The sequence below is a fragment of the Anas platyrhynchos genome, chromosome 2, assembly GCF_047663525.1.
Source record: "Anas platyrhynchos isolate ZD024472 breed Pekin duck chromosome 2, IASCAAS_PekinDuck_T2T, whole genome shotgun sequence".
NCBI lineage: Eukaryota > Metazoa > Chordata > Aves > Anseriformes > Anatidae > Anas > Anas platyrhynchos.
In genome coordinates, this window is record NC_092588.1 from 2,266,328 (window position 1) to 2,293,455 (window position 27,128).

Consider the following 27,128-nt stretch of genomic DNA (forward strand, 5'->3'; position numbering starts at 1 on the left):
TCACAAGCAGTGTATTCCCTGTAGCCACTCCATTTCAATTTTGGGGGTGCTCACCTGGTTCTCATTTTCCTTATTTTGTTTATTTTAGAGTCAAGAAGCTCTCAACATGATAGTTTGGGAAAGGCAAGGGTCTCCATAATAAGCTCAGCCCTTGTGTGATGCAGTGCATGGGGAGAATCTATGCAAATCTTGGGTTCTTGTGCTCGCAAGAGTCCACCAGCACGTATCTTACAGGGGCATGGGCCAACGTGGACCTTTGTTTGATACATCTCAACCACAAAATCAAGCCAGCCTCTATAATCGATGCAATTTAAGGTTGCACCTGACCTGCTTATAGGTGTACAGGAGCTCCCTGAAATGGGATGTAGTGAGGAATCCCAGCTGAAGCTAAAGGCAGAACATAACTACGAGATTGGAGAATTATTTAGCCTGCTAGATTTAACATCCTTAAGCTCCTGAAAAGTGCTGTCAGTTCTTCAGACCAGACTTTTTCGTAACGGATCATGGATGTTTTGGTGGTACCAAAGACCAGTCCACGATGCCTTGAAGCAACCTGTTTGCCAGGAGGCAGCATGTGTCCACCTCTCTGCAAACGAGGTTTCCTGGGGTGTATAAAGGCATCAGAAACAGCACACAGCTTTTGAAAATGAACAGTGAGACTACATGGGGTCGTGGCACTCATTTCACTGTGCTAATTTCTCTGGCACGAAAAGCAAAGAGTGATGCCAACTAAGCCACCGTGATGACTTTTTGCTGGACCCACTCATTACAAAGGGGCTCTTCCTCAGTCACCAGGCACCCAAAACAGGACAGAAAAACCTCCAGGATCCTTGTAGGTCAAGAGACAGTTACTTTCCCCAACAAGAAGAGAAGAAGAGAATGAAAGCCATACCTCCAAACAGAGACATAAATGATAATCAACAGCAAAAGTGTCAGCGAAGATACTCCACAGCCTACAATTAACGTGACAGAAGGGACCAGCACCTTTTCCATGTTCTGAAAGAGAGAAAGTAAGACATTAAAACAAAAACTAATAAAAATAAATGAATAAAAATAATTAAAAAAAAAAGATGCTGAGAAGATGCTAACAGCTCGATTTCACAGCAAGGACTTTCCTCCTAATTGTCTGCAACTCACCTGACCTTCACATTGCATTACCTACACAAATAAAGAGGAGAGAGGACCGGGATCTATTTTTGGGTGACCCAACCTTTGTTTAAACCCAATTCTGCTCCCACATGCACCGATGTTAAGTCTGGAGTGACATCTGATATCTGTAGCCAGGGAGGGGTGTAAAAGCACAGGTTACAAGAGGAGGATTGGGCCCTTTGTATCCAGTGCAAAGATAATTAATGAGGCAGAAGCAGGAGGCACTGCCCACACTCGAACGATTACAAATGAGCTCTTCTGGGAACGGCTGATGCTGAAGCTTGGAGGATGAAAAGAAGGTGAAAATCTTCCACTGACTACAAACATCCATCTGGCAAGGGAGGAGAGGAGGAAAGGAAAGGAAAAACACGCTGTCTACTCCCCCCAGAGACCCAGCATCCAGTCACACCATCCATCACTTCACCACCCTTACACTACCAGGCATCTCTTAGTGTGCAGGGGACTTCTGAAAATGCTGCTGTGCAACAGTTCTCCTTCTCTGTCTGAACACAAAGGATCTGCTGCCATCAGTCCTTGCAACATCAAAAACAAATATACAGGTGCTGTAATTCTCCTAACCTAGTTCTCTGAACCCCTGGCACATTTCTCATCTCCACACTAGTGATCTCTGCTGGCATGGAGGTGGAAGAACAGAGCCCCACCATGCAGCACGGGACCCTCTAAGTGAAGCGTTTTGCAGAGGTGTGGGAGCACAAACAAGATTGGCTCCGTACCAAGCCCTATTACTATGGCCAGGGAGATGAGATGGTTTCTGACATAGCAAAGGATTGGGATCCGAGCTAAATTATCCCAGCGGTTTGAAGGGTTTGAGAAGATCTTCCTCACTTGCTTATTTCACTTAAGGCCACCTCTTGCATTTTGCATCTCGCTGGGGGGAATTAATGAGGAACAAAGCTTTCAGCACCCTGCTGGTGAAACCCATGGGAGCTATGGGAAGGCTGGCACAAGAGCTTAAGGGATCTGAGGCAAAACTGAGTGATGAATTCAGAAGTTTGAATGCCCAGCTGGGCATGTGTACCCAAAGGAGTACGGGCTGGTTGCAGGATTTTCACTTAGAGCTGATGGGGTACAGATGACTGCAGACTGGAAGCCAAGTGTGATGCTACCTCTCTGCAATATTCACACCCCACTGATCCTCTTAGCCCTGAAACATCACCTTACCAGGACCGTACAGCCTCGCTGAGCTTCCTTTGAGAAATGGGAGGCTTGGGACTCTCTGAATCAACTGCTATTGGATACAGACCGAGGTTCTGGATGCTGAGCCTAATTCAGTTGGCTGAAATTATGGGATTGGATGTAAGACAATGCCTTAATCCCTCTAATTATGAGCAATTGTGCATGAACAGCAAGAACATGGCGCAGAACCTCCCCAGTCCATCCAGCAAGGACCTGCATCTTCTCCCACCTAGAGCTTCCTGAAAAGGCTTCAGTTCACATACTGAGTTTTCCTCTTATTTGGATCACTATGATTTGGATCGCTGAGATTTTTACCATCGACTGCTGGGACTCTATTCCCACTGTGGGAATTTACTCCTGCCAAATATTTGTGGAAAGTTAGAAGCAGGGTTTTTGAGAATTAGCTAAACACTGAGAGAAAGACATCTCAATGAAAATATGAATGCTTCCACTTATTTTCCATCAAAAAAGTTGAAAGTAGACACCTTCCAGATGGTTCGAGTGCTGAAACATTGTGTCCTGCTCCTTACAAATTGATGTGTGGAAGGGACCTTCTTTGGGAACTGAAGTCTGTGATTTAGTCAGGATATGGGAGAGAAATGCAATCCCTAGCACAAAGCCACAGCTTCTCTCTATGCCACCTCTACCTTGTTTCGCCCTGCAGAAGCCCAGCCCTGCCTCAAAGATATAGGACTGCAAAAAATGGGAAGAGCTCTTCAGACATGGACTGGGCTCTGCTCAAGCTCCCTCCCAACCCCTTTCCTCTCCCTGCCCCTCCCTTTCAGCAACACGAGTTCACATCACACGACCAGTGGCCTGGGATGAGCATTGATTGTGACATTTGATTTAAGTAGGTCTTGTTTCACTGGCTTTTCATGGGCAACTGGATAAAAGTCAGGGAGGAGCTCCATTAAAGCAAAAAAACTCAACAGATAACTCATTTCTAAGCAATCTGAGAGCACCACAAGAAAAAGAGTTTGGATTTTAACAATGAGCAGACTTTGTCCCCATATTCACAACTCAATAACCCTAATTCTTTTCCACATCCTCTCCGACTTCCTCCAGCCCCAAAAACCTCAGGTTCTTTCCCCAATTGGAAGTCGGGCTGGTTGGTAATAGCTGGTGTCTTCCTCCCTCTAGAAGACCCCAATATTCTCCTTTCTTTATCCTTTTGCCAATTTATCCTTTTATCCATAAGACCCCCAGGCACCAGAGGGACTCTTCCCAAGGAGATGCCATGACCCTCATCCCTTCTCCCCACAGACCAGGGATGGTTGGTCCGGCCCTGTTGGCATCACAACAATGGGTAATTATAAAAAATACTGGCTGCAATAAGAGCAGGAACACACTTTTTGGAGAAAAGTAGGTTCTAAAGGCTCAGGCCCATGTAGCTTAGGATCCTGCTTTTTTTTTTTTTCTTTTTTTTTTTTCGTTATGAAGGTTTTTCTGTCTTCCCCATCTTTCTTTCCCCCTCCTACACTCCTTCCCTTTGGCAAATGAAGCATTGTTTGTTTTATTTCTCCTGACTAATTAAATCCCCTGACAGAAGGTGGTTGGATGCTGGAGGATCTGAGGCAAGCAAGGAAAAATTTCTTCGGAGGAGGAAGAGGGGAAACCAAAAGATTGGTTTAAAAGGAAATAGCAATACCACCAAAATGACAGCAAGGTGCTCTACAAGAGCTCCCCGACACTGAAGCCAAGAGGGAATTTGGTTCCTTGAGAAGGCCAGGCAAGGAATGGGGTGTCATCTTGTCCTGCCTGGGCTGTAGATGGCACCAAGTGGCCCATCTCTGCCTCTTCTCCATCCCCTGTCTGCTGCCGGTGGCCTTGGGGAGCCTCCCAAAATGCAGGTGGGACTATGCCCCCTGTGGGCTGAAGGAAGACCTTTGCCTGGGCACAGCAAGACAGAGCTGGTGGTTATGAGTCGCAAGGGCCACCGTCCTGTCATCAGGCATGACAAGGGAGGAGAGGAGCAATCAATGACATCAGCGAGGATGGAAATAATGAGCACCACTGCCCAGGGCTGCTGGCTGCCCGGCTACAGCATCACCCTGCCTAGCAGGGCACAAGGACGCTCCTCTTCTTGACAATTTCCCTTGGCTTCCATCTTCTCTTCCCTTTCCTTCTCTTCATTTCTCCTTGTCATTTTATTTATTTATTTTAACCTTCTCTCCTTTGTCTTCCTTTTCCCCTTACTTTGGCCATTTTCCATGAAACATTCCTGCCTTTTCTTCTCGCTCTCACTGCTTCTCCCTGGCTCTCCCCTGTTTGCATTCTCTCCATGTCTCCCTTTCCATCTCTTAGTTTCTGCATAACACCATGAAAAGTGACTTCATCTGAGCTGTGCCTGTTCCATTACCCTGCCCTGGCTCCAGGGTCAAAGAGGCTCCAATTAGAACAAAGTCAAAAATGGTATTTCTTAATGCCATGCTGTTTGCCTGAGACCTTACAAGCAAGCTGTTCTTTTCGCTTTTCCCATCTTTGATACCGAGCAAGGCTGAACGAAATCTTTACAGGCACAACAGCCTACTAATAAAATCACTGAAAAAAATAAACCATTTGTTTTTCTTCCAAATCAGCTGCAGACATGTGAGAATGGAGTTTGGGGCTTTATTTTTGCAGATGTGTTTTGCTGCTCAGAATGGTTGCCTCGAGCCTGACTTCTTGCACATTTTACATGAAAGCCTCATGAAATAAGAGAATTACAGAAGTACTGCTTGCAAGGGACATCTGGAGGTATCTAATCCAACTTATTGCTTGGAGCAGGACTCAGACTAACATTGGGTGAGGCTGGCTTTGTCTAGATGATGCTGGGAAACCCTCAAAGACCGAAAGCCCCAGCACACTTCTGTTGACCATGCCAAGACTGTGCCACTCTTCCAGGGAAACATTTTTTCCTAATACCCCGCATTAATCTTACAGGCTATAGCTTGTGGCTCTTTTTCCTTGCTATATAATCAGGCACAAGCCAGAGGAGCTCAGTTTCATGAATTTTGCCATGGTACCCAGAGGCTGTGAGCAGAGTGCCCTTCACCTTCCTCTTCACAAGACCAACTTCTCCCTCTCAAGTCATGAGCAGTGAGACTCGTTCAACTCTTCTATGAACAGACTGGACCCGATGGCATGCTGCACTCCAAAAACTGCTCGGAAACCTCTTCACTGTGCCAACAGACTAAAGGCTTTTCTCAGTTCCCCAGCAGTTTTTAAAGCCACTTTCTATTGATTTTGTTGCTGGTCGGACAACTCTTTTCAAAGCAGCGAGCTATCAAAGAGGTGGTAAAATTGCTGGAAAATACTGCTTTTACCAGTACTCATGAAAGCGAAGTGCTTTCTGAACAAGGGGGTGTATGTCAGTGCTGTAAGAAAACAACCTAGGAGGGGTGAATGACCAGGAGGGGGATGCACTCTTGTCATCGGTGAAAAAAAATCCTGAAAATGTTTTTATCCCCACTTAGATTCTGGGTTTTTCATTCAGGCTCCGGCTCTTTGGGTTCTCCTGGCAGCATGCAGGCAACAAAAGCAGGTGTAAAGCTACGAGGAAGGTATAAAGCAATGCATCTCTGGTGCTGTCTCCAGCTCCTGCTGCCCACCAGCCAAGCAATGCTCACACCCAGGCTCCCAACCAGCTGCAGGTAAAAAGGAAACTTTAATTCATGGGCTGTGAACTGGGATCTGCCCCATTCCAGGCACCAAGGCACACATGGTTAGGTGCAGAAGCTCACCTGGTAGACAGCAACTAGCTCCTTTTGTACCTGACCTTCATTCAATTTCACTTTAAGGCTCCCTTTCCAAATAATTTCCTCATTCCAAAAATATAGGGGTGCCTGTATGTACCTATACGTGTATATATAGGTATATTTAAGGGGGTTGGTGAAGTACCAGGTCTGGTGGGAGATGTTCCTGCCCATGGCAGGGGGGTTGGAATTAGATGATCTTTAAGGTTCCTTCCAACCCGAGCCATTCTATGGTTCTTGGATTCTTCCAGGGCAATGTATAGTACTTTTAAGGACTTTGACAATGAGTGATGCTATGAAACCTTCACCTGAGTCTGCAGTGGGCTCTTGACCCAGCTCAGCCATGTGCCCCCCTCTGAGGACTCTGCAGAGCCAAGAAGAGCTTTGCCCTTGCCTGTTCATACCCCATCATACAGCACAAGAAAGTGCTACTCATACTCTCTTGACCATCACACAGTGCTCAACCGAAACAGCACTGACATCCAGCCACCCAACTGCAGTGGGGCACACCAGCTGCTGAGGACCACAGTGAAATTAAAGATACAGATCGAGCTGCTCATGGGAAAGCTCAGTTTTTACCTCCTGGAAGCAGTATTTTTTGCACTAGTTGTTGTGGGCCTACTCTGCCCCTCAGACATTTCAGCCTGTGTTGCCCCAGGAGAAAATTCATGCACTAATACTGATCCTACTGGGGATGGGGAGAGAGGAAGAACAGGACACAGACTCTTTTTGGTGGACCCCAAAATAGAGGCAGGAGCAAGGATTTAGTGAAGGTGGGCTCAAATCACCTGGGAAAGGAGCTTTTTGGGGGGCTCAGCATTATCAGCAGCCCTACAGGGTTCACCTAACTCAAAACAGGAGCAGTGAGGAGGCGTGAAACTATTTTCCAGTTTCTGAGCAGGGCTTTGAGATCCCTGCATGAAAATCCCTCAGTGATGTCATCAATAACCAAATTATTTGCAACTTCGTTCTCGGCATCCTCCCTGGTTCAGCCCATGTCATTGCAAGAGCTGTCTGGAGGATTCGTACCTCGTTTTGCTTCCTTCATATCACATCCACCATCTTCTCATGTCAAAGCTAATAGGCCCCCGTTATCGGGAGCGTATCTGCAGAGCTGAGGGCTCCTTTTATGCAATTCGGCCAGTCTAACGGGCAATTCTCTGTAATTACAGTCCAGGAAAATCACCCGGAGAGACACCTTAATGTGCTACTATTTATTAACAACTGCTAACTCCACTCAGTACTGAGTCTGCTCCCAAGACACAACAGGGCAATCTGCCTTTCAAACAGCCTAGAGGAAGCTCTCGGGGTGGAGGAGTGGTTAGTAGGAACGATATAATCATTTCCTTCAGTCTGGTGGGGAATTACAGGATGTAACGGCGGTGTTATCTACCTGCCAGTGGTCAGCACAGCAAGGCGCCTTGCTGCAGCTCCGTGAAGGACCTGATTTCATTCCCAGCTCCCAAACTTGAAGTTTGGGACATCAAAGAGGGCTGGATCATGCTTGTTTTAACATGAAGAACCCCACTCAACCAACCTGCTTTTGACTAAAACCACTGTCCTTAACTTCTCAGGGGCCTGTTTTGTCCCCCTCTGGAAATGGAAGGGAATAACAGTGCTCCGTCTGCCAGAGCTCAGCTCAGCTTGGATTTTAGATGTGAGCCTTAGGGGGTTCCCAGAGCTACGTCAGGACAATCAAGCACGAGCATCTCATTCTCTGCTGTGCAATAGCAACGTTGGGAGGTAGGAAGGAGAGAGAGCAGACAGCTTTTGCTTTAACTGTTTCTTAGCTGGCCATCCAGAGTACCTGTTCTTTAAATCTCTGCTTTTTATGTGCATGGCAAGACTTGCTCTGCCCAAGCCCTTCCTTTTAAATCTTTTTTTACATGATGGAAGAAAAAAAGAACCATTTTCCATAGTAAAGCTGGTAATAACCAAAGCAGTCTAGCCCTCTATGGGCCCTCTTTCCTGCTGAGACACCCGAAGCAGAAGAGAACTTCAACCAGGCTGTGCAATACTACTAGCAAATGCGCTGCACTGAGCAGCAAACCCTACCTCACCAGGTCTGCTGTAGAAAATAAGAAAGCCCAGGACCATTCTGCTGCCCTGAGATAAAGTGATGTGGTAAAGCTGATGCTCTACCAGCTCAAGCTTCAAAATAGAGGGGTTTTTGTCCGTACCTTCAAATGGAACATCCATGGACTGTGCCGTCCCCTGGGCACTGCGATTTGGCACAGGGACAAAAGCAGTGGGGACAATTACAGGGCAGTGCTAGACTTGGTTTTGATATTATTATTATTATTAATAATAATAATAATATTCTTACTGGTATTATTTTACAGTATGGACATACAGGCTGAGTCTAATGACATTAAAAATGAGCCTCCTTCGCTGCTCCTCTCTTCTTGGGATCACCCCTTCTCTGTACTACACAGCAGACAACCAGCTCCAATAAAATCTATAAAAGATTTGCAAGCTCATCCCTGCGTTACCCAGCTCGGTCTGCTTTCACACGTGCGTTCTCAGCTCTGCTAACTTCAGAGCCGCAGTGCTCAGCCCCTCGCGGGAAAACAGGGCGAGATTTACACACGGCTAAAAAAAAAAAAAAAGGAGGAAAAAATAACGCCATGGCAGACTGGGAATGGAAAACGAGGGGGGAATCCAGACTGTGTTTATCCTGATTTAAGCAGGGTTTTGGTTCCGTGCCAGGTGACGGCGTTTCACCAAATTACTCCAAAACAGCCCGCTGTTTGTTGTACTCTCTCAGCATCGTGCTGGCGAGCCATGCCAGAGCTGCGGCTCTCCCAGCAGAGCGGGCGATGCTCACCCTGCCCTGGGGACAGCCCAGCCAAAGGAGAAAGGTGTCTGGAAGTTCCCTTAATTTCTGCTTCCAGACATGATTTTTCTCCTGCAAGGACTCATCTCTTACCGTTCAGCCCCTGAAGGTCCCTCCACTGGCAGTGGCTCCTGACCTGAGCTAGGGTTGAACCCAAAACCTTGAAGCAAAAGATGTTTCCAGCTCGCTATCAATCCTCATAGGCTTTCGGGAGTGAATTGGCTGGAGTTTGCCTCTGAAGAGGATAGGAAAGGATTTCAGCTATTTAGCAGCTGATGGGATTTGTGGGCGTCACACAGATGCCGTTGTGGTGACAGTGACAGCTTTCTGCCAGCTACAATCGGAAGAACCCATGGGATCGGACATGATTTCCCCCACCTAGTGTGATACTGGGTGGTTACTGGGGGCTGCTGGTGCCAGCTCCCTCTGCACAGTGTAGTGCTGTCAAAGCAGGGATCTAGGGGTCAGCTTCTGGCCCTGCCACTCTTCTCGTCCTCAGCTGAGTGACAGGGAAGTAAAACCATAACAGCCTGGATTTACACCAATTTGATATAATCTCCATCAACTTGTTATAAACACAACCAAACCAACCCCAGCAGCGGGATATTCCCCACCCGGGAAAGGCCTGACACGACTGACATATCTAAAAGAGCAGAAAGAGCAATTTGTCATGAAAAATGAAAGCACTGGCTTACTTATGGGAAAAGAGCGAAGTCACTTTGCTTCCGTGGATTTATGGGATGTATTCTACACATCCCTCTGGTTGATAGGGCAGGTAGCTGGCGAGCCCTCTAGCTGGAGACTTTGTTTTGACCAACCATCACCATGTACAACATCATGCCAGCTTCCCACTTAGACCACCTTAACTTTCAGAGAGGAGTTTCAAGCTCGTGTACTCATTTTTAACAGCCTGACATTTGTTTTCTGTGCGTATTGACCATTTCCACGTGAAGATTGCCTTACTGACAAAGTCTTGCCAGGGAATTTGTCCACTCAGCTGTCCATGGACAGCGAAAGTATTAAAGCATGAGCCTGTTGGAAACGGATTCAATTTTAGCTTAGATGAGCAGACGTTTGTTGCAAAATAATAATAACGACTTAATTTCCATGTCTCACCGCATGGCAGTTCAAGGGCAACCTAAGCCTTTAGGCAGGGCACAGCAGGGCTCAGTGGTGAAGCAGCTTGTCAAAATTACCTAAAAAAGGCTTTTCCAGGCGAAAAAGCGCTATGAAGATGTGTGTGTGGTGAGTAAGAAAAGTAGGAAAAAGGCACAACAGTTCAGCCAGCTCTTTTTGGGGCTCCAAACATGGTGTGATTAGCCTTGGAAGGGCTTTGCAAGGGAAGATGATCGCTGATGAACGTGCTGGCTCCCACCCCTGCTGGGCCCATGAGACCTGCCTCCATCACCCACTCGTTACCATTTTCAACCGAGCACCTTTGTGCTGTCTCCCACGCCGTCCTCTGCTATGGGAGAAGCTCCCCCCGCAAAAACACACCTAGAAAGCCACCCAGGGCTCTGTGTTTAATTCTCCCTAAAAGCCTGGCGGGTGCAGTGCCTACAGAAAGCTCCTGCCGGCAGCAGATGTGCCACGACTCCCTGCAGTGACTAATGCCCTCGCGCTGCTCACACGTGCCCCCACGCCTGCCTGCAGCCACGTGTTGCCTTTCCTTTTGCATTTCAGCTAGAAGCACTTTGGGATCGGGGTGGTTTTTTGGGAGCAGGGAGCTTTGGGATGGTTTTTCTGGCCCGCTCAGCACCGGGCAGCTCGTTGAAGTCGTGCTCCGTAGCTAAGCCTCCTGGTGGCACGGCGGTCCAAATAACTCATGATAAGTATGAAATAATGTCAAGACAAGAGTTATAGCAGGCAAGCAGCTTTGTCCAACCATAGGCAAACCCTTTGACTTCTCCAAATACATCTCCTCACCCGTTCCAGCCTCCCCATCTGCCTCCGTTGTGTGCCTCCACCTCCTGGCAACCCACCGCACCTCTGCCACGCTTCTCCCGCTCGCACAACAAGAAGCAGACAAGCAGGTGAGCTGGTTTACAAACTACAGGCAAAAAGGTGAGAAAAGACACAATAAGCTCATTTCCCCCAGAACTATCCCCAACCTGTCCAACCAAACCCCACTGATGGAGGCTCACGGTGCTTGGCTGTTCCCTTGCTCCTGAATTAAACCATCACCACCACTTGAGACCAGTCCTCAGCTACCTTCCATCCATTAGGCTATTTCCCCAATTCCCCTTGGTATTTTAACCTAAAGGGACAACTCTAAGCCTCTCGCAGGGCTCCCCATGCCACCAGCATGCAGGTAGCATGCCTGGCACCATCCCCAGGCACACACACACCCTGCCACACTCATGCATCGCACCGCTCCTGCTCCAACGCGGAGCATCCCCGAGAGACAACGCTCACCCCCCTCTGCACACATTTTTGGCCCTTCACGGCTCAAATCAGCAGAGGCTGAGCTGGAGAGCTGCTTTTCATGCCCTTAGGAAATGGAAAAGTGAGAATTGGGAAGAGCCCGGTGTCCTGGCTTAAATCCACACCTCCTGTACCGGAGCAGTAAGCCGTGGCTGGGTAGTAGGGCAGCTGTCACACCGCCTTCGTGGCACCCAGCCATTAACCACCGTGGGCTCGGAATAAGCACCAACCCCCTCTGGAGCTGCTGGACACACAGCGCCCCAGGTGCAGACGGGAAGCCTTTAATTTCAGCTGAAGACGAGGGACTAACCTCAGCCCTGCTCCTGGGGTCACCCAGCAAACGCCGGCGCCGGTCTCGCTTGTGCACCAAAGGGTGAATCGGGCTCAGTGTTACTCACGCTGAAGCAGTGAATCCCCCAGTGTTTTAAGCTCGCTGCCACTCGATCATGTTCCTCTCCCACGTCCCCTTCAGATGAAGAGACACAGGGTGATGCAGCAGCATTCGCCTGCAGAAGAGTCCCTGCCAGGGCTGTGCGGAGCTCTTCTGGCTCTGGAGAGCTGCAGCCCCGCCACCGCCGCCGCTGCTGCTGCTGCAATCCCACCTCCCGGAGTTTCGAGCTCGAGAGCCGAGCGAATCCACAAGCGTGGAGTGGAAACTCGGCAGAGGGAAGCCGTCGGCTGCGAAGATCTCCCGAACTGCTCGGCGGATCGACAGACAGCCAAATGCGCAGACAGCCGCGAAGGAGGTGGGATGCGGGGAGGACTGCTTATTATGCTGAGCCAAATCCTCCCATTATTACTTTGTGTGCTACCTGTCTTCTCCTAATATATTCCGCTGTTGTCTCTCCTAGAAGCGCTGCACCGAGAGGGATTTCCTATAACCCTCGTCTCCGTCTCCTCACTCGCATTTGCTGCCTTATTTGTGGATTCCCAAATTATCTGCACGCTCTGCAGCAATGGCAATCCCCAGCCACCTCTCCCCACAAAACAGCAAACCCAGCACTGCTCCGCTCCCTGTTCCCCTTCCCCTGAAAACCCCACAAAAATCACATGCCCTCTGACTCCAGATCCTCTCCAAACTCACTCGGGTTCGCCCAAATTCACTCTGCCATGGGTGCCGATGGGCTTCAAGGCAGCAATGACAAAGCAAACACTCCACGGTGGGGGGTCACAAACCCATTTGGATCAGAAACGAGCCCCTCTGTTATGAGGCCACACTTGAAAAATAATGCTTTCCCTCTTGCTAGACAGTGGGTCGGCCCATTTGCCTATCGAAGGGCATCACATCCTATTTCCTGGTTGTATTATGGGAGAGTGGGAGGGGAAAAGCCAGCTGGTTCACGCTCTGTCCACTCCATGCTAAAAAACATGTGGCCAAACTCCCGATTTTAGTGAATTTCTTTGCAGAGCAAGGGAAAGAGCAGCATGGAGCCTGTGACCTGCAGAAGCCCGGCTTGCTCCTCCAGGCTTCCACAGATCCAGAGGAAAGATCCCCCTGAGAAAACACCAAAACCTTCCCCAGAGTCAGCACAAAGTTGTCCCAAGTCGGGCAGGAGCCCCAGCAGGATCTCCCATCACCTTTTTGCCCTCTCCATGTCTGGATGGGGAGATCCAGTGGTAACAGCATGAATCCTCAGGAAATCTCAGCAAATGTTTCCAGTTGGAGATCTTGGTGCAATTAGCTCCCAAGAGACAGTCCAAGTGCAGCAACATCCCTTAAAGGACAGGGCAAAAATGGGGGATTTGGAGCTCGAAAACCCAAAAGCTCACAGCTCGGCAGTGCTTGTCCTGGCTAATGAGTGAGCAGAGGTTGCTGCTGCTCCGCCAGGGACAGGGCAGCGCTGGGACCTTTCGGTGGCACCCCACGGGCTGAGGGCACCGAGGCTGGGATGGCACCTGCCAGCGTGCTGCAGCTGGGGGAGAGGAAGCGGAAAGCAGTGAAGTGATTAGCCCAAGGTCATCATCTCATCTGCAGGCACGGGAACAGCTCCCAGCCCCGTGGCTCAGCCAGCACACCCGAACAAACCCTTCACCCCCTGTGAAAACTGGCAGCGGTTCGGCACCTTAAGGATTCAAGCCTAGCAAAAGCAAGAACTTCCCTTTGAGAGAAAAGTCCAACTTTTAAATCAAAGCATTAACATCACACGAGAAGCAGCATTTATTCATTACAACCCTGGAAAAAAAATGGGAAGTTGAGCACTGGCTGTCCTCAAGGCACACAGAAGGTTTCATTCCTATCCAAACTCCAAATCTCAGGTGCTAAACAACAGTAAAATATTCATATTACAATACTAATCTCTAAATAAAGTGCTCCGGCCTTAGCTAAGGGAAACGCTGCCCTAATTTTCCATCAGAAGTGCTGTCAGCCCATTCTGAGCAGCCATCCTGACCTGGCTGAGATGTGCACTGAGAGGCTCCTCACCATGCATTGTTATTTCCCCAGGGTAAAAAGGATTTTTTTCTCCTCTGCTGCACAGACAGCATCGGGATGCTTTCAGTAAATAAATAAAAAACAAACAAACAAAACTAAATATTGCGAATTGAGAGAGGAGCTCGGGACTTGTTGTCCCCTCGTGTATGTACCCTGAAAGGTGTCTTGCCTTCATGCCAACTGGAGCTAACAGGGAACAAAGCCTCTCCTTTTTGGACTGCAGCAACCTGGGATGGGATCTCACCCCTTACACTTTCCCACCTCGCCAGCATACCTCCAAGTCAGTTCTGCCATCCAGCCTGCTCCAACACACCCCACAAAACCCCAAGGGTGCTGCTCGGACCTTCCAACTAATTGTTTGCATGTTGGTAAATAATTTTTTCTCCAATAATTCAACATGGACACACCAAAGTCAGCAGCCATGCAAGTTTTTGCCACCAGCACCTTTCCACCTTTGCTAGCCCTAGAAATGAGGGCAGAGGTGACCAGCCTCTGCAGACCAGGCTGGGAGAAAGGAGGGGAGGAGAGGGCAGAGAGCTGTATTTGTGCCCTCCTACTACTCTAGGAGCCAAGCTTTAAAACTTACTTGACTTTAAAGATCGTGAGCTGGTAGGCAGAAGAGACAACATGAGTCAAACAACACGAGTCAAACTCAGAGAAGACAGCCAAAGAGAGAAAAGCTGCCCTACAAATCCTCAGGCTCCTGCTCTCTTCCCTTCCCATCACCAACAAATTGCCAGGAAAGCCAGGAAATATTGAAAAACACCACCACAAGACTCTTAATCCGACTGACCATAGTTTGTAAAGTTTGAATGCAGGACTGTGTCATTTCTTTTTGGCCCTACCATTCCCCTACCAAGCTGGGTATGGGGTAAAACCAAAATGAAAAGACAGACCCCAAATCCCATCTGTGTTCCTCAACTGAAGAGGTTTGTTGTTTAATGACAGCAATCCAGCCAAAGCAGTGCCAGAGGCAGCCTCTGGCTGCTGCAAGTAGCAGGGACCATCAGAAATCAGACCCAGAGGAGGAGTTGAACTCAAACTCTAGCTTCTGGGCTGGGTCTGAACAGCTCCATCTCAGTTTAAGGATGTCTGTTTCCAAAACTGACTCTGAAACCAGCACTCCCAGCCCACAGCTCCACTGAAATCAAGGAAAACTTCTTCCTTTCCCTGCCTCAAAAGTAACACTCAGGGAAACCCTGTCCTAGGAAAGACCAAATCGCCCACCTGGGCAGCAACACTTGTCCCCCCAGACCTTCCCAATTCCATCCTCACTGCAAAAATAAAAGCTGTGCCCGTACCAGGGTTACAAATATTTCAACCTGCCAGGGCCAAAGACTCCAGAAGGGAGATTTATCGCAATAAATAATCTTCCTGACACAGGAGGACGGAGCTTCTTGTCCAGAGAGTTCCCAAGGCACATGAAAAACTGCACTATAAATGTCAGCACCTCAGACGCCACCGCTGACGAGATGCCACCTCTGGGAAAGGCAAGCAGCACGGGCTTGATCACAAAGACACTTGGTTAAAAAAAACGAGGGTGGTACCATGAGGACATGGGTGAGCAATCCTCCAGAGCACCAACAAACCCTTCGGAGGGATCAGGAGGTAGCCAGGTCCCAACCTTCCCCCCAGCGTGGCCAAAGGACTCACTCTGATTCTCCTGAGTTGACTCCAGGCTGGGAATAATGAGTTGTGAGACTGCAACCCAACCAGCAACTAGAGGAGTTGGAAAGAGGATGGAAGAAACAATTTAAGGCCTAAACCCCATAGGACCTGCAGAGATGTTAGCTGCAGATGCAATAAAACATGAATGGGGGAAGGAAGCAACATCCTCCTGCAGCCAAGTCCACTCTCAGATGCAAAAATACTCGTACAGATGGCAAAGAGCTTACATCAACCTTGTGATACCTAAACACCGAGAGCTGAGGGAGTAGTAGTATTTAGCTACATCAAATTAACCTTTTCCCTTTCCTAGCTGCTTGGTTAATAAGCAGCAAGCACCTTGTGAGAGCATAAAGTTAGTCCTCTGTTGGAGAAATTCCTCCTTTAGCCAAGCCACAGCCTCCTTTCCCACACTGCCTGGTCCTCTGCTCAACTCCAGGAGAAAGATCCCCAGAAAAAAACTTCCCCAGAAACTCAGCTGCACACCTGGGCTGGCCCTGCCTTAAAAGTATTCCTACAGAAGAAATTATGATTCAGTTAGGACCCAAACTCTCCCTGAACGTTGGTGGGACCGGGTCGTTTGCAATGAAAGCACGGAGCCCTCACTGCGTGGGATGAGGTTCCTCCATCCATCATCCCTGTGGGCATCACAAGGTGCAGAGCCAGCAGCTGGGGTGCTGGAAGATTGGGATGAAGGCTGAAGCCTTGCTGCTGTGATAACACAGAGCTAGGAGCTGTGGGAAGAGGGTCCCAGCTGGCTGCCCTGGGCTCAGCTTGGCTGCCCCAAGAAAATTTGGGGACCATTCCTGGAAAGCACCAACCCAACACATCACCTCCCTTCTGCACTTGGTTTCACACAGCCAGAAGACACCAAAAAAGCTACCCAAAGCAGAAAAAGGCTGCGGGGACACCAGCACCGATGCAACCAACTCTTTCCAGGTCCCTTCCACGCAGGGATGAGCTGCTCCTACCTTCGACCAGAGCATCTCTGCTGCAATCCAAAGCTCAGTGCCTCGCACAAGAGGACCCCGAGAGCAGCTTTGGAGCCCCGGTTGGAGTGGCTGGGCCTGCACGGGGCCCGGGCAAACACAACCAACACTGTGTCTTTAAAACCACTTCAGTGCAGATGTTGTTTCCATGGTAACTAGTGGACCAAATACATTAGTGTTTCTAATAATAAACCGAACCTTCATCTTGGAAAATGTGATCCCCCCCCCTCCCCTCCCCTTTACCACCATCACCCTGCCTTTCTTCCTCTCCCCTCCCCTTTCGCCGAATTAAGCCCGGCGTTTAACAAGCAAGGCATAATTAGTAAATAATTGCAAGGGCCCCGTAAGTCCCAGCGCCCAGGCAGATGGAGAAGAGGGAGGTGGAGGGGAGGGAAGGGAGGGGGGGGGGGAGCCTCGCTCCACGAACCCGGGAAAGTGTCCAAAAAGGGGATGAACTACTTAAAATAAATAAATAAATAAATACTCAAAGTGCAAGGTAGCAGAGGGCAGCCACCCTGACATCGCCCTGGGTGCCCTGGCAGCTGATTTGGGGTGCCGGCGCCCCACGAGCATTTCGAGGAATCTCACACTTCTCCAGAGGCTCCGGCATAGAAGCGGCACCGGCTGCGCTGTGCCGGCAGCGGGTGAAACTTCACGGACCCCCCCCGAACACGCACACACCCCCCCCAGCACCTGCAAACCCCCGTAATTCCTGCTGTGGGACCACAACCCAAAAAAAAAAAAAAAAAAAAAAAAAAAAAGAGAGAAGGACCCGGAATTTGGGAAAGGGATGTGGTGAGATGCAGAGGGGTGATTCCCTTAAATGTGACACGTGGGAAGATGGAGTGGGGGGGGACCACGGGAGGAAGATGCTCGGTGGGGGTTGTGCCCCCCAACAGCAACAAGCACACGATTCAGCAGCGTTGGCTTTGAACAGAGCAGGAGGTGTGGGGAGGATGAGGAGGGTGGGGAGGAAGGGGAGTAAAGGGAGGATGGGGAGTAAAGGGAGGAAGGGGAGGAAGAGAAGGAAGGGCGGGATGAGAAGTAATGGGAGGAAAGGGAGGATGGGGAGGAAGAGGAGTAAAGGGAGGACCGGGAGTAAGGGGAGGAAGAGGAAGAAGGGGAGAATGGGGAGGAAAGGGAGGAAAGAGGAAGAAGGGGAGTAAAGGGGATGAAGGGGAGTAAAGGAGAGGATGAGGAGTAAAGAGGAGGATGAGGAGTAAAGAGGAGGACTGGAAGGAAGAGGAGGATGAGGAGGAAGGGGTGGATGGGAAGGAAGGGGAATAAAGGGGAAGAAAGGGAGTAAAGGGGCAAAAGGGGAGGAATGGGAGGGCGAGAAGTAAAGGGAGGATGGGGAGGAAAGGGTGGAAGGGGAGGAAGAAGAGTAAAGAGAGGAAGGGAAGCAAGAGGAGTAAAGGGGAAGAAGGGGAGGACGGAGAGGAAGAGGTGGAAGGGGAGGATGGGGACGAAGGGGGAGGATGGGGACGAAGGGGAGTAAAAGGGAGGAAGGGGAGGATGGGGAGGAAGAGGAGTAAAGGGGAAGAAGAGGAGGATGGGGAGGAAGAGGAGTAAAGGGGAAGAAGGGGAGGATGGAGAGGAAGGAAAGGAAGGGAAGGAAGGGGAGGAAGGCGACACCGCCGCCGCAGCACCCCCAGCGTGTGTCCCCCCCCCGCCGCCCCCTCCCCACGCCGGCACCCGACCCGCACCATCTCTGGGGGACCGCAAAGCCCCGGAGATGCCGATGCCGGCAGCGACCGCGGCAGGGCTGGGGTCCGTCCCCGCTCCCCTCCCTTCCAGCTCCATCGCTCCCGGACCCTCCCCATCCTTTTATTTAACCCCCCCCTCCGCCCCGTACCACCCCCCCCCGGGCCGGTACTCACCATGTCGGGGTTGAGCTGGGCTAAGATGGCGAAGGCGGCGAGCCTGTCACACAGGCATTTGGTCCGGGAGGCGTCGAGCGGGACCGTTCGGCAGCCGCGCCAGGACCAGGCGCCGGGCGGGGAGGCGGAGGCGGAGGCTCTGCTGGAGGGAGGGGAAGGAAAAGGACGGGGCGGCGGAGAGAGAGAGGGAGAGAGGCCGTCAGGGAGGGCGGCGGGGGGCATGGCGCCCGGGGGCGGCAGCGGTCCCCTCAGGCTCGCCCCTTCTCCCTCCTCGTCCTCCTCGGGGATGGGGATGGGTGTGGGACTCAGCGGGGTGCTGGGCCAGGTCCTCGAGGTGGTGTTGAGCCTGGTCCTTGACCTGGTTGTGGTCCGGATCCTGACCCTAAGCTTCGTTCTGGACCCGGTCTTCAACCTGGTTCTGGTCCGGATGCTGACCCTAAGCTTGGTTCTGGACCTGGCCCTTAACCTGGTCCTGACCCTGGATCTGATCCTGACCCTGGTTCTGGTCCTGCCCCTGGTTCTGGTCCTGGTTTGGGACTTGGTCCTAGCCTGGTGCCGGTCCTGATCCTGATACTAATCCTGCTTCTGGACCTGGACCTCGTTTCTGATCCTGTTTCTGGTCCTGATCCTGGTCCTCAGTCCTGGTTCTGACCCTGGACCTGGTCTTGGTCCTGACCCTAATATTGGTCTTGGACCTGGTTTTGCCCCTACTACTGGTCCTGATCCTGACAGTAATCCTGCTTCTGGACCTGGTCCTCAGCTTGGTTCTGGTCCTGATCCTGACCCTAATCTTGGTTGTGGACTTGGTCCTTGACCTGATTCTGGTCATCGACCTGGTCCTAGGTGTGGTCCTGGACCTGGTCCTAGTTCTGACCTCGATCCTGGTACTGGTCTTGATCCTGGGCCTGGACCTGGGCCTAATCCTGGTTCAGGACCTGGTCCTGACCCTGATCCTGGCCCTCAGCCTGGTCCTGGTCCTGACCCTGACCCTGTCCTACACACTCCATATATACCTCCCTAACCCTATATCCCATGTAGTCACGTAACCCTATAGCCCCATCCCACACCCCTTACACCCTTCACTCCCCCCATATTCCCATCCCACCCCATATACAGCCCCCTCACCCCAAATCGCCCCAGCGAATTCCCCAGGGGAGCACACCCCTTCCCCACACACCACCCCCACAATGTGACCCCAAAACCTCCCTCCCTGGCTGTAGAGTCTGGGAAAGGGGTGCCGGGAGCTCCTTGCAGTGGCACCCAGTAGGGCTTTCAGCGGACGGGGAGCCACTGAGAGGACACTGTCCCTGCTTTTTATGTAGGGTGAGAAGGTCAGGATCCCTGCAGACAACCCAGGAACCCATTGCGGTTCACGGAGGCAGAGCAGAAGGGCCACACGCCCTCACCGGGGCAGCATGGGGTGAGATGTCCCCTCTCCATGTCCTCAGAGGAGGGGACAGGGGCAAGAATGTCAGCAGCGAGCTGAAGGCAGCTCCAGATGGAGCCGAGCTGCTCAGCAGCCTGAGGTAGCTCACAGATGGCCCGGACCTCAGGCCACTGAGTCCAGCAAACCTGTCGGGAGCTGCTAAGAAGTTTTTGTAGGACTGGGCTCCAAACACACGTCAAACCCTTCCTCGTGCAATGGGCCCGAGCCTCCTTCTGCCTCCTTCAACATCCCTGGAAGCAGGGAGAAAGGGCTGGGCACCAACATCCTAACAGCAACCAACGCACTTTGAGGATTGAAGAAAAAAAAAACAACAAGAAATAAAAAAAAAGAAAAAGTCAAATGTAGTTTACTTGTAGGAGGTCTGAGCAATGCACAACCCAAAACAGTTTTTCTGGCACCTGTGCAAAGCTTTTAAAGTGCCCCAACCCTACTTCTTGTCCAATCATGTCCCGACCCTACTGCTTGTCCATCCATGTCGCAACCCTACTGCGTGTCCATCCACCCATGTCCCAACCTTACTGCTTGTCCATCCACATCCCGACCCTATCATTCTGACCCCGACCTGGCAGCATTCCCCGCTCCCTTCCAGGAACTGTCACCAATTCACCAGCTCCCATCTTGAAGGCACTGAGGGATCCACAGCCAACCTCCAAGGGAATACGGCTCCTGAGCTCTCCCCCAGATGTGCTGGCCCTATTTCCACGAACCACAACGCCAGTCACTTGTTCTGTTTCTGCACTGCCACCTAGACAAACGCCTCATTTGCGGTGTGTGTAAATAATGACAAATGCTTAAACTCTCTCAACCAGTTGTGTATCGCCATACAAAGTGTTCATTTAGCTTGACAAAATCTCCTTTCCGTAAGTTGATTGCTATTAATTTCTCAGCTTTAATGAGCGTGCTATTATTCAATTATAATCAGGATGTTACCCACAAGCCCCTTGTTGTAGGATCCTGCATCCCATGGGGTTATTGCGCCTACGACAGATGTGAGCCTAGCGGCTCTGGGGCAAGGACGCATGCCTCTTTCCGGACTTGGAGAACTTCCCCTCTTCTCTCGCAGAAGAGCAATGACCCCCAATTAGCCCTAGCCTGCTCCTTCCAAGCCCTCGCATGCAAAATTGCTCAGACTTGTCTCTCTTAAAAACTCCCGGCTTTATTAGATGATGTATAGCATGTTTTCTAGCAGCTGCTGTAATGAAAAGTATTTCATTAGCTAGGGCTGCAGATTAAGTAGCCAGGCTCTCTTCCAATTACAGAATATAGACGTTTATTGAAATTTCTGCATTATTATAAATAAATCTGTCGTTCCAAGCCAGTAACAAACCAATATCATTAGGATTCGTTTTCTCTTAGCATACACTAAATTTTCCTTTTTACTCACATTAACAATCCCGAACAATGAAATTATTCCATCTTTTTTTTTTCTTTTTATCTGTTTCAAGCTTTTAATTTGTGTTGCTTGCTATCAATTTGTCCTTCCTCCATATCTCTAGACCAGCTTTTACTTTCTCTCTAAACCAGGCTGTTGGTTTTGTAGTTATTGGCTTGTCTTTGCTCTTTTTGTTTGTTTGTTTTCTTTGCATGTGTGCTTTTTAGTGCTGCGGTCATCTTTTTCATTTATGGCTTTGCAGCTATCTTGGAAAGCATTTTAAAAAGGACTTCTAATTACCCTTAACGTTTTCTCTTTAAAAAGGCTTTCACAACAGAGAGACACCCTTGAAGTTATCGTTTCCACACCAGATACGTGTGTATTGACACGCACCCACACCCCATGCCACGAGCAATTTGGATTCTCTTGAAACGTGTGGACACAATTGCCTTCACATCACTTTCAATCCTGAAGCTCAGCTTTACTCATTTACCAGCTCTCAGAGTAGACTAGGACAGATCTGGGCCACACATCAGTGAAAGTAACCTCATAAAATAAATAAATAAATAAAATAAATAAAAAGAAAGGATAAAAAAAGAAAACAAAAAGAGATCAGAAAGCCTACCAAAATGGGAAACCCCAGGGAAGGTATCAGGAAACAAATACCGCTCCCCAGGTGCTGTGCCCGGTCTCACTCTCTCGTGGCAGAAAAAATGAGAGCACAGCAGTGAGCTCAATATCAGAATAAAGTCAGTCCAAAGCCAAAGCCACACTTGGCATGCTCTGATCCCCATTTCTAGGTGCTCAGAGAGAGCACATAGTGATATCTAGGAAACCAAACAACAAACAAAAATGACAACAAAGAGAAAAACACCCATTTTATCCTACCCACACTTTGCTCAGGTCTGCTGCCTGCTTATTTATCCCACCGGATTCAAAGAAATCAATTGGATCAAAGCCACGCGGGTTTTGTCACTTTAAAAGCTGCGATAAATCACACCAACAATGGGTGCTGTGGGAGGTGCTGAGTCAGAAATTCGGGGTAAATCATCTCATCAACTATGCAGTTTAGCAGAAAGTGAAAATCCAGCCCTCGTTAATTGATTATTGCAAAAAATTAAGCTGCTCAGGATATTCAAGTGGCTGCTGCTCCAAAAGGGCATGTACATCCCACTAGTTTTAAACTCAAAAGTAGAACTCATCTCCCTTTTTCCTCTTCCTCTTCATGAATCTGTTTAATTACCTGTTCTCTTTGCCCTGCAATCCTTTGGACAGGATTAATCTGGAAGGACAGAATAATGCTTTGGATATTTTGAACCTTCGTCAGCCTCACTTCTGGATTCAGCATGTATTTCTTCATTTTAAAATAAATTTCTTGTCCACATGGTTGCTAATAAGCTCCTAAAAATACAGAATTGAGTTGCAACTGGAAGGCTTCAAACTCACAGCTGTATCCAAACCTCATGAGTAATGCCAGCTGTGTGATTTTGGGGTGTCCCAGCTGTGGCTATGAAAAGCTTGAGCCTGTCTGGCAGTATCTGTTGCACATGGCATATTTAATGCCTCTGAGAGAGATCTAACGGGATCTGTCCATAGTCCAGGGGATCACATCTGAAGGAATTGCCTTCTTGTGGGATGGGGGTCGAGTTTTGCTCAGACAAGGGTGTGTAGGATCAGCCAGCAAAGCTTAGCAAAAGCCTCGTGGTTCACAGCAGATTTCAAATCCTAAGTGGTTTAATCACTGAAATTTGTAAAACAGAGCTTGTTTGTGGGATCTGTTCGAGGGGATATTGCAGCTGCATGAAAAAATGCCTTCATCGTGGACCTGATTAAAAGCTGCAGGAGGAATTGGGATTGTTACAAACTGGTCCTTAAAGGAGATTGTGTGTTTGTGTATAGGTTTCTGTTGTACGTCAGCACCGAGCCTTCATTTTCTCAGCAAAACCATTGATTCTGCAGAAAAGTACACTGGGTTTACAACGGAAAACCCCTGCTCACAGCTCAGCAGCAAAGAAAAGGAGCAGGATTTGAGTTATTCACAAATATTGAATACAGGTACACGAATAAGGAAGCAGAATTATTTCCAGGCGGTCTCAAGAGGAGAGGGAAGAAAGAGGAACTGTGCTAAAGGGAAAACGTGGGCAGAATATCAGAGAACAGTGTAGTCAGACTGATTACGAGCCAGTCAAAGAGGAATTGTAGAAATCCCCAAACCAGACTGGCATAAAAAAAAAAAAAAAAAACAAAAAAAAAAAAACGTACTGAGAGGGTTAGCAGGAAACCTGACAAGTTTGTTCTGTCTCTGATGTCTGTGGTCAGATTTATCTCCGGTGTAATTCCAGCGACGTTCCACGAGAAAATGTTTCACCATATGTTACAACATGGCTATGAACATTATTTGAGCACTTGATGGGAAAAAGCAATTAAGCACTGTCTTGTAGATTTAAACAGGAGCTTAAGGACTTTCTGAAATGGAAATGCTTTTCTGAATAGGAATTTGCACAAAGGATGAGGCTTTGTTGTAGGAAGAGGCATGGATCAGGAAGGGGGTTTAAAAACAGGGTATATATTTATGACATATATAATATAAAGGATCTCCAGAGGTTTCTTCCAACCTCAGTAATTCTCTGACTCTGATACTTCTGGCTTCACATGGGCCGCCCCCCCCTTGCTAACCAGGCAGGTCATGCAAGCACTTGGCGTGGATCCAGCTGGCAGATTGATTATTAATTTGAAGAACCAGAGATGAAGTCAAAGTTAATCCTTTTTGAGGGATTCCCAAAAGCAATTTTCATTTCCAGCCAAAGGCTGCCCCGGAGCGCCTTTCAAACGCTCTGGCTCTGCACAATAGCTCAGGACAAAAAAAAAAATGTACAATCATTTTGCTGCAGCAAGTGTGGCACAGTCAGAGGTTCTGCAGGACCTCGGGGCTGGATTACAAAGCGAATGGATCCCGAGAACAAGGGACACGAAAGGGTTTGCTCCTCTTGGAAAAGAAGGCAGGTTAGAAAGTGATTATATATAACTTCGATCTGCTGCTAAAGCTGTTGTGAAAGGTCTCTTATGACACAGGTAAACACTAAAATAAATGAAACATTGAGCTAAAGATGGGCAAAAATCAATCTAAAACATGTCAGACTCTCAGGAAGTTTTGGACACTATCAGTGCCAAAGCAGTAATAATGCTTTGGTTAGTTTAGGCCTTCCTAAGAACTGGATAAAAGCTGCAAAAATGTTTCACCAGGGTCATCCTGTAATCGAAGACATTATTTTGCCTTGTACCAATCCACTGACTGAAAGCCAGGCTGAGCTCTCAGCGATGCTACTGAAAACCCTGTGAGACATCACATACATCCAGCAAGTCAGGCTGGCTTTGCTGGAGTGCAACCCCTCCTCCTAGAAAAACCCAGTCTGAATTTCAAGTGTTGCACCAGTTTGGTGACATCCATGTAAAATCAAGTGTCGTCAACCTCATTTAACTGATAAGGAAACTGAGGCACGTAGAGAAGATGTGAAGGGATGGAGTTGTGTTAAGAGGGCGCTAATGGGGCTTCTTCAAATAAGCAGTCACTCCTCAAACCACTGAGCCACGCTGACCCTCAGTCGATAAACGAAGAGTACAGATTGTGGTTGGGTTCCCAGTTTCTTTACTGAAAGCAAACAAAAAGCAGCTTTCCAGAGCCACTCTTATCAGAAGTGGGAGCAGTCCTTCTTCCATCCCATGTCATAGTGCCCAGAAGAAAAAAAAAAACAGGAGGTATAGATAAGTAGGTAGGTAGATAGGTAGATAGTTAAAGAGATAAAGAGATAAAGAGATGGATAGATAGATAGATAGATAGATAGATAGATAGATAGATAGGTAGATATCTGTCACTTACAGATCCCTCATTTAAACTCCATGACAAGTCTGACTTCCCCTTCATGCCCATGACAGTTGAGTTTCTCCTACCACTGAAGGAAGAGACGTTGTAATGACCCCTAAGTTGCATCCATGAATATGACCCTAAATGCTTTTGTAGAACCCAAGGGCTCTTCATCTTCTGGGAAACAAACCCCAACAGACGGGGATGGTGTGGTCACTGGGGTATAGACCAGGGCATTAATTTCATCTTCAGCTGCTGAGACCTCCTTACAAATTTTACATGGCACTGATGCCTTTTTTCTCACCTCCACCCTGACAGCACAGACCTGGCACTAAACAAAACAATTCTCTGCCAGTAGGAAAGAATCAATAATCAGATTAGCGACTATTTTTAAATAAATTCTTAAAAAAAAAAAAAAAAAGAAAAAGAAAGAAACCTACTATTGATCCAGTTGCTTAGTGCGAGGAAAATTAAACCAGAGTAGGAATATATACATATATGTATATATATATATTTTTTTTTTTTCAGAGGTCCCTAATAATAGATGGTTTCAAATAATTCACTTCAGAACTGACACAAGGCAAATGGAGAGAGTGGGGATTTTAGAAGAGACTCGGGACCTATGGATGACATGGGGTATTGGAGATTTTCTCCAGGTCCTTTTCTTTTTGTGTGAGGCGGAGGGAGGGACAGGAAGAGAAAGTCGTAAGGAGGTTAAAAGCAAAGCCTTTTCCCAGCTGTGAATTTGTAATCATGGCTAACTGAATTGGAGCATTTTGCAGGGGACAAGGTTACTTACTATCTGCAAATTAGCCCTTGAAAAAAAAAATAAAAAGAAGAAAGCCCATATGCAGCATCCAGTCTGAAGCCATAATTAACATAAACAATGTTAAAACTCACAAAGAACTACATATTACCATTGAAATAAAGCATATGGCTGGCTAAATACCCGTAAGATTATCTGGAGATAATCTTTTCAGGCACCATAAATACAGCTGATGCTGAGCAGTAATGACTCTCATCAGAAGGCTACACCATCCACACCATCCTGCTGGAAAGTGGCTGACAAATAACGGGTACTTTCCCCTTTTACATTCCCACTCCATGGCCCCACAAAAAGGCTGAAATGTAGACGTGGTGCTTCTTGCACTGTGCCTTTTCCTCCTGCCTCAGTCCCTGGGGATGTGTGGGGTGGGAGAGCAGACCTTGACCCCTGGTCCTGTACCCTGTGATGGTGACTTTGTAGACTCATAGGATCATTAAGGTTGGAAAAGCCCTTCAGGATCATCTGGTCCAACCATCCCCCTACCACCAGTATCACCCACTAAACCATGTCCCTAAACACCAAGGTCCAACTGTTCCTTGAACACCCCCAGGGATGATGACTCCACCACCTCCCTGGGCAAACCATCCCAACGCCTGGCCACTCCTTCTGAGCAGAAATGTCTCCTCACTTCCAACCTGAACCTCCCCTTGCACAACTTGAGGCCATTCCCTCCAGTCCTATCACCAGTTACCTGTGAGAAGAGGCCGACCCCCAGCTCCCCACACCTTCCTTTCAGGCAGTTGTAGAGTTCAATAAGGTCTCCCCTGAACCTCCTCTTCTCCAGACCAAACAACCCCAGCTCCCTCAGGTGCTCCTCATAGGACTTCCTTGCACTTCCCTGCCAAATGTCCCTGACAAAGGCAGCCACAGGACAGACATCTCACCCAGACAGACCCCCAGAAGGACCAGTCTGCCCAGCATGTCCCACCCAGTAACCCACTGAACCATCCTCAACACATGCCACAAGTGTCAAAGCTTTAATGCAGAAGACCCAATACCGTGGGCTATAGAGAAGATGTGGAGAAGCTGAAATCACTGCGAGTGTCCTCGTTCCTTAACATGGGAATAAATGTGAAAACCCTGTGAGCTGCCACAGTGCTCATATTGTGGAGGAAACCAGTTGACTAGCTGATCAAAACTGCGGAAACTCTCCTTCATAACCCCGTCTTAAATGATTGTTTAAGAAATAGAAGATCTGATCCCTCCCACGGCATCACAGCTAGACTTATACACAGCATCAGGAATTCAAGCCTGCAGTAGCGTGCGGGTGTTTGTTGTAGAGAGTATTTGAAGATTTTTTTTTTTCTTTTGCCTTG

The 27,128-nt window shown here is 48.7% G+C and overlaps 1 protein-coding gene across 2 annotated transcripts in view; it reads right to left on the minus strand.

Annotated features, from left to right (window-relative positions):
• The window catches only part of ADGRB1 (adhesion G protein-coupled receptor B1), a 255,147-nt gene that overhangs the window by 62,596 nt on the left and 165,423 nt on the right, over positions 1 to 27,128 (minus strand). The window contains exons 18-19 of one of the 2 annotated variants that reach the window (XM_072034260.1): positions 18,306 to 18,447; positions 893 to 996 (exon numbers count right to left, since the gene is read on the minus strand). In XM_072034260.1, the coding sequence (XP_071890361.1) occupies positions 893 to 996; positions 18,306 to 18,447 (246 nt within the window). The remainder of the gene's footprint in view (positions 1 to 892; positions 997 to 18,305; positions 18,448 to 27,128) is intronic. The other variant, XM_072034261.1, reaches the window with a different exon arrangement.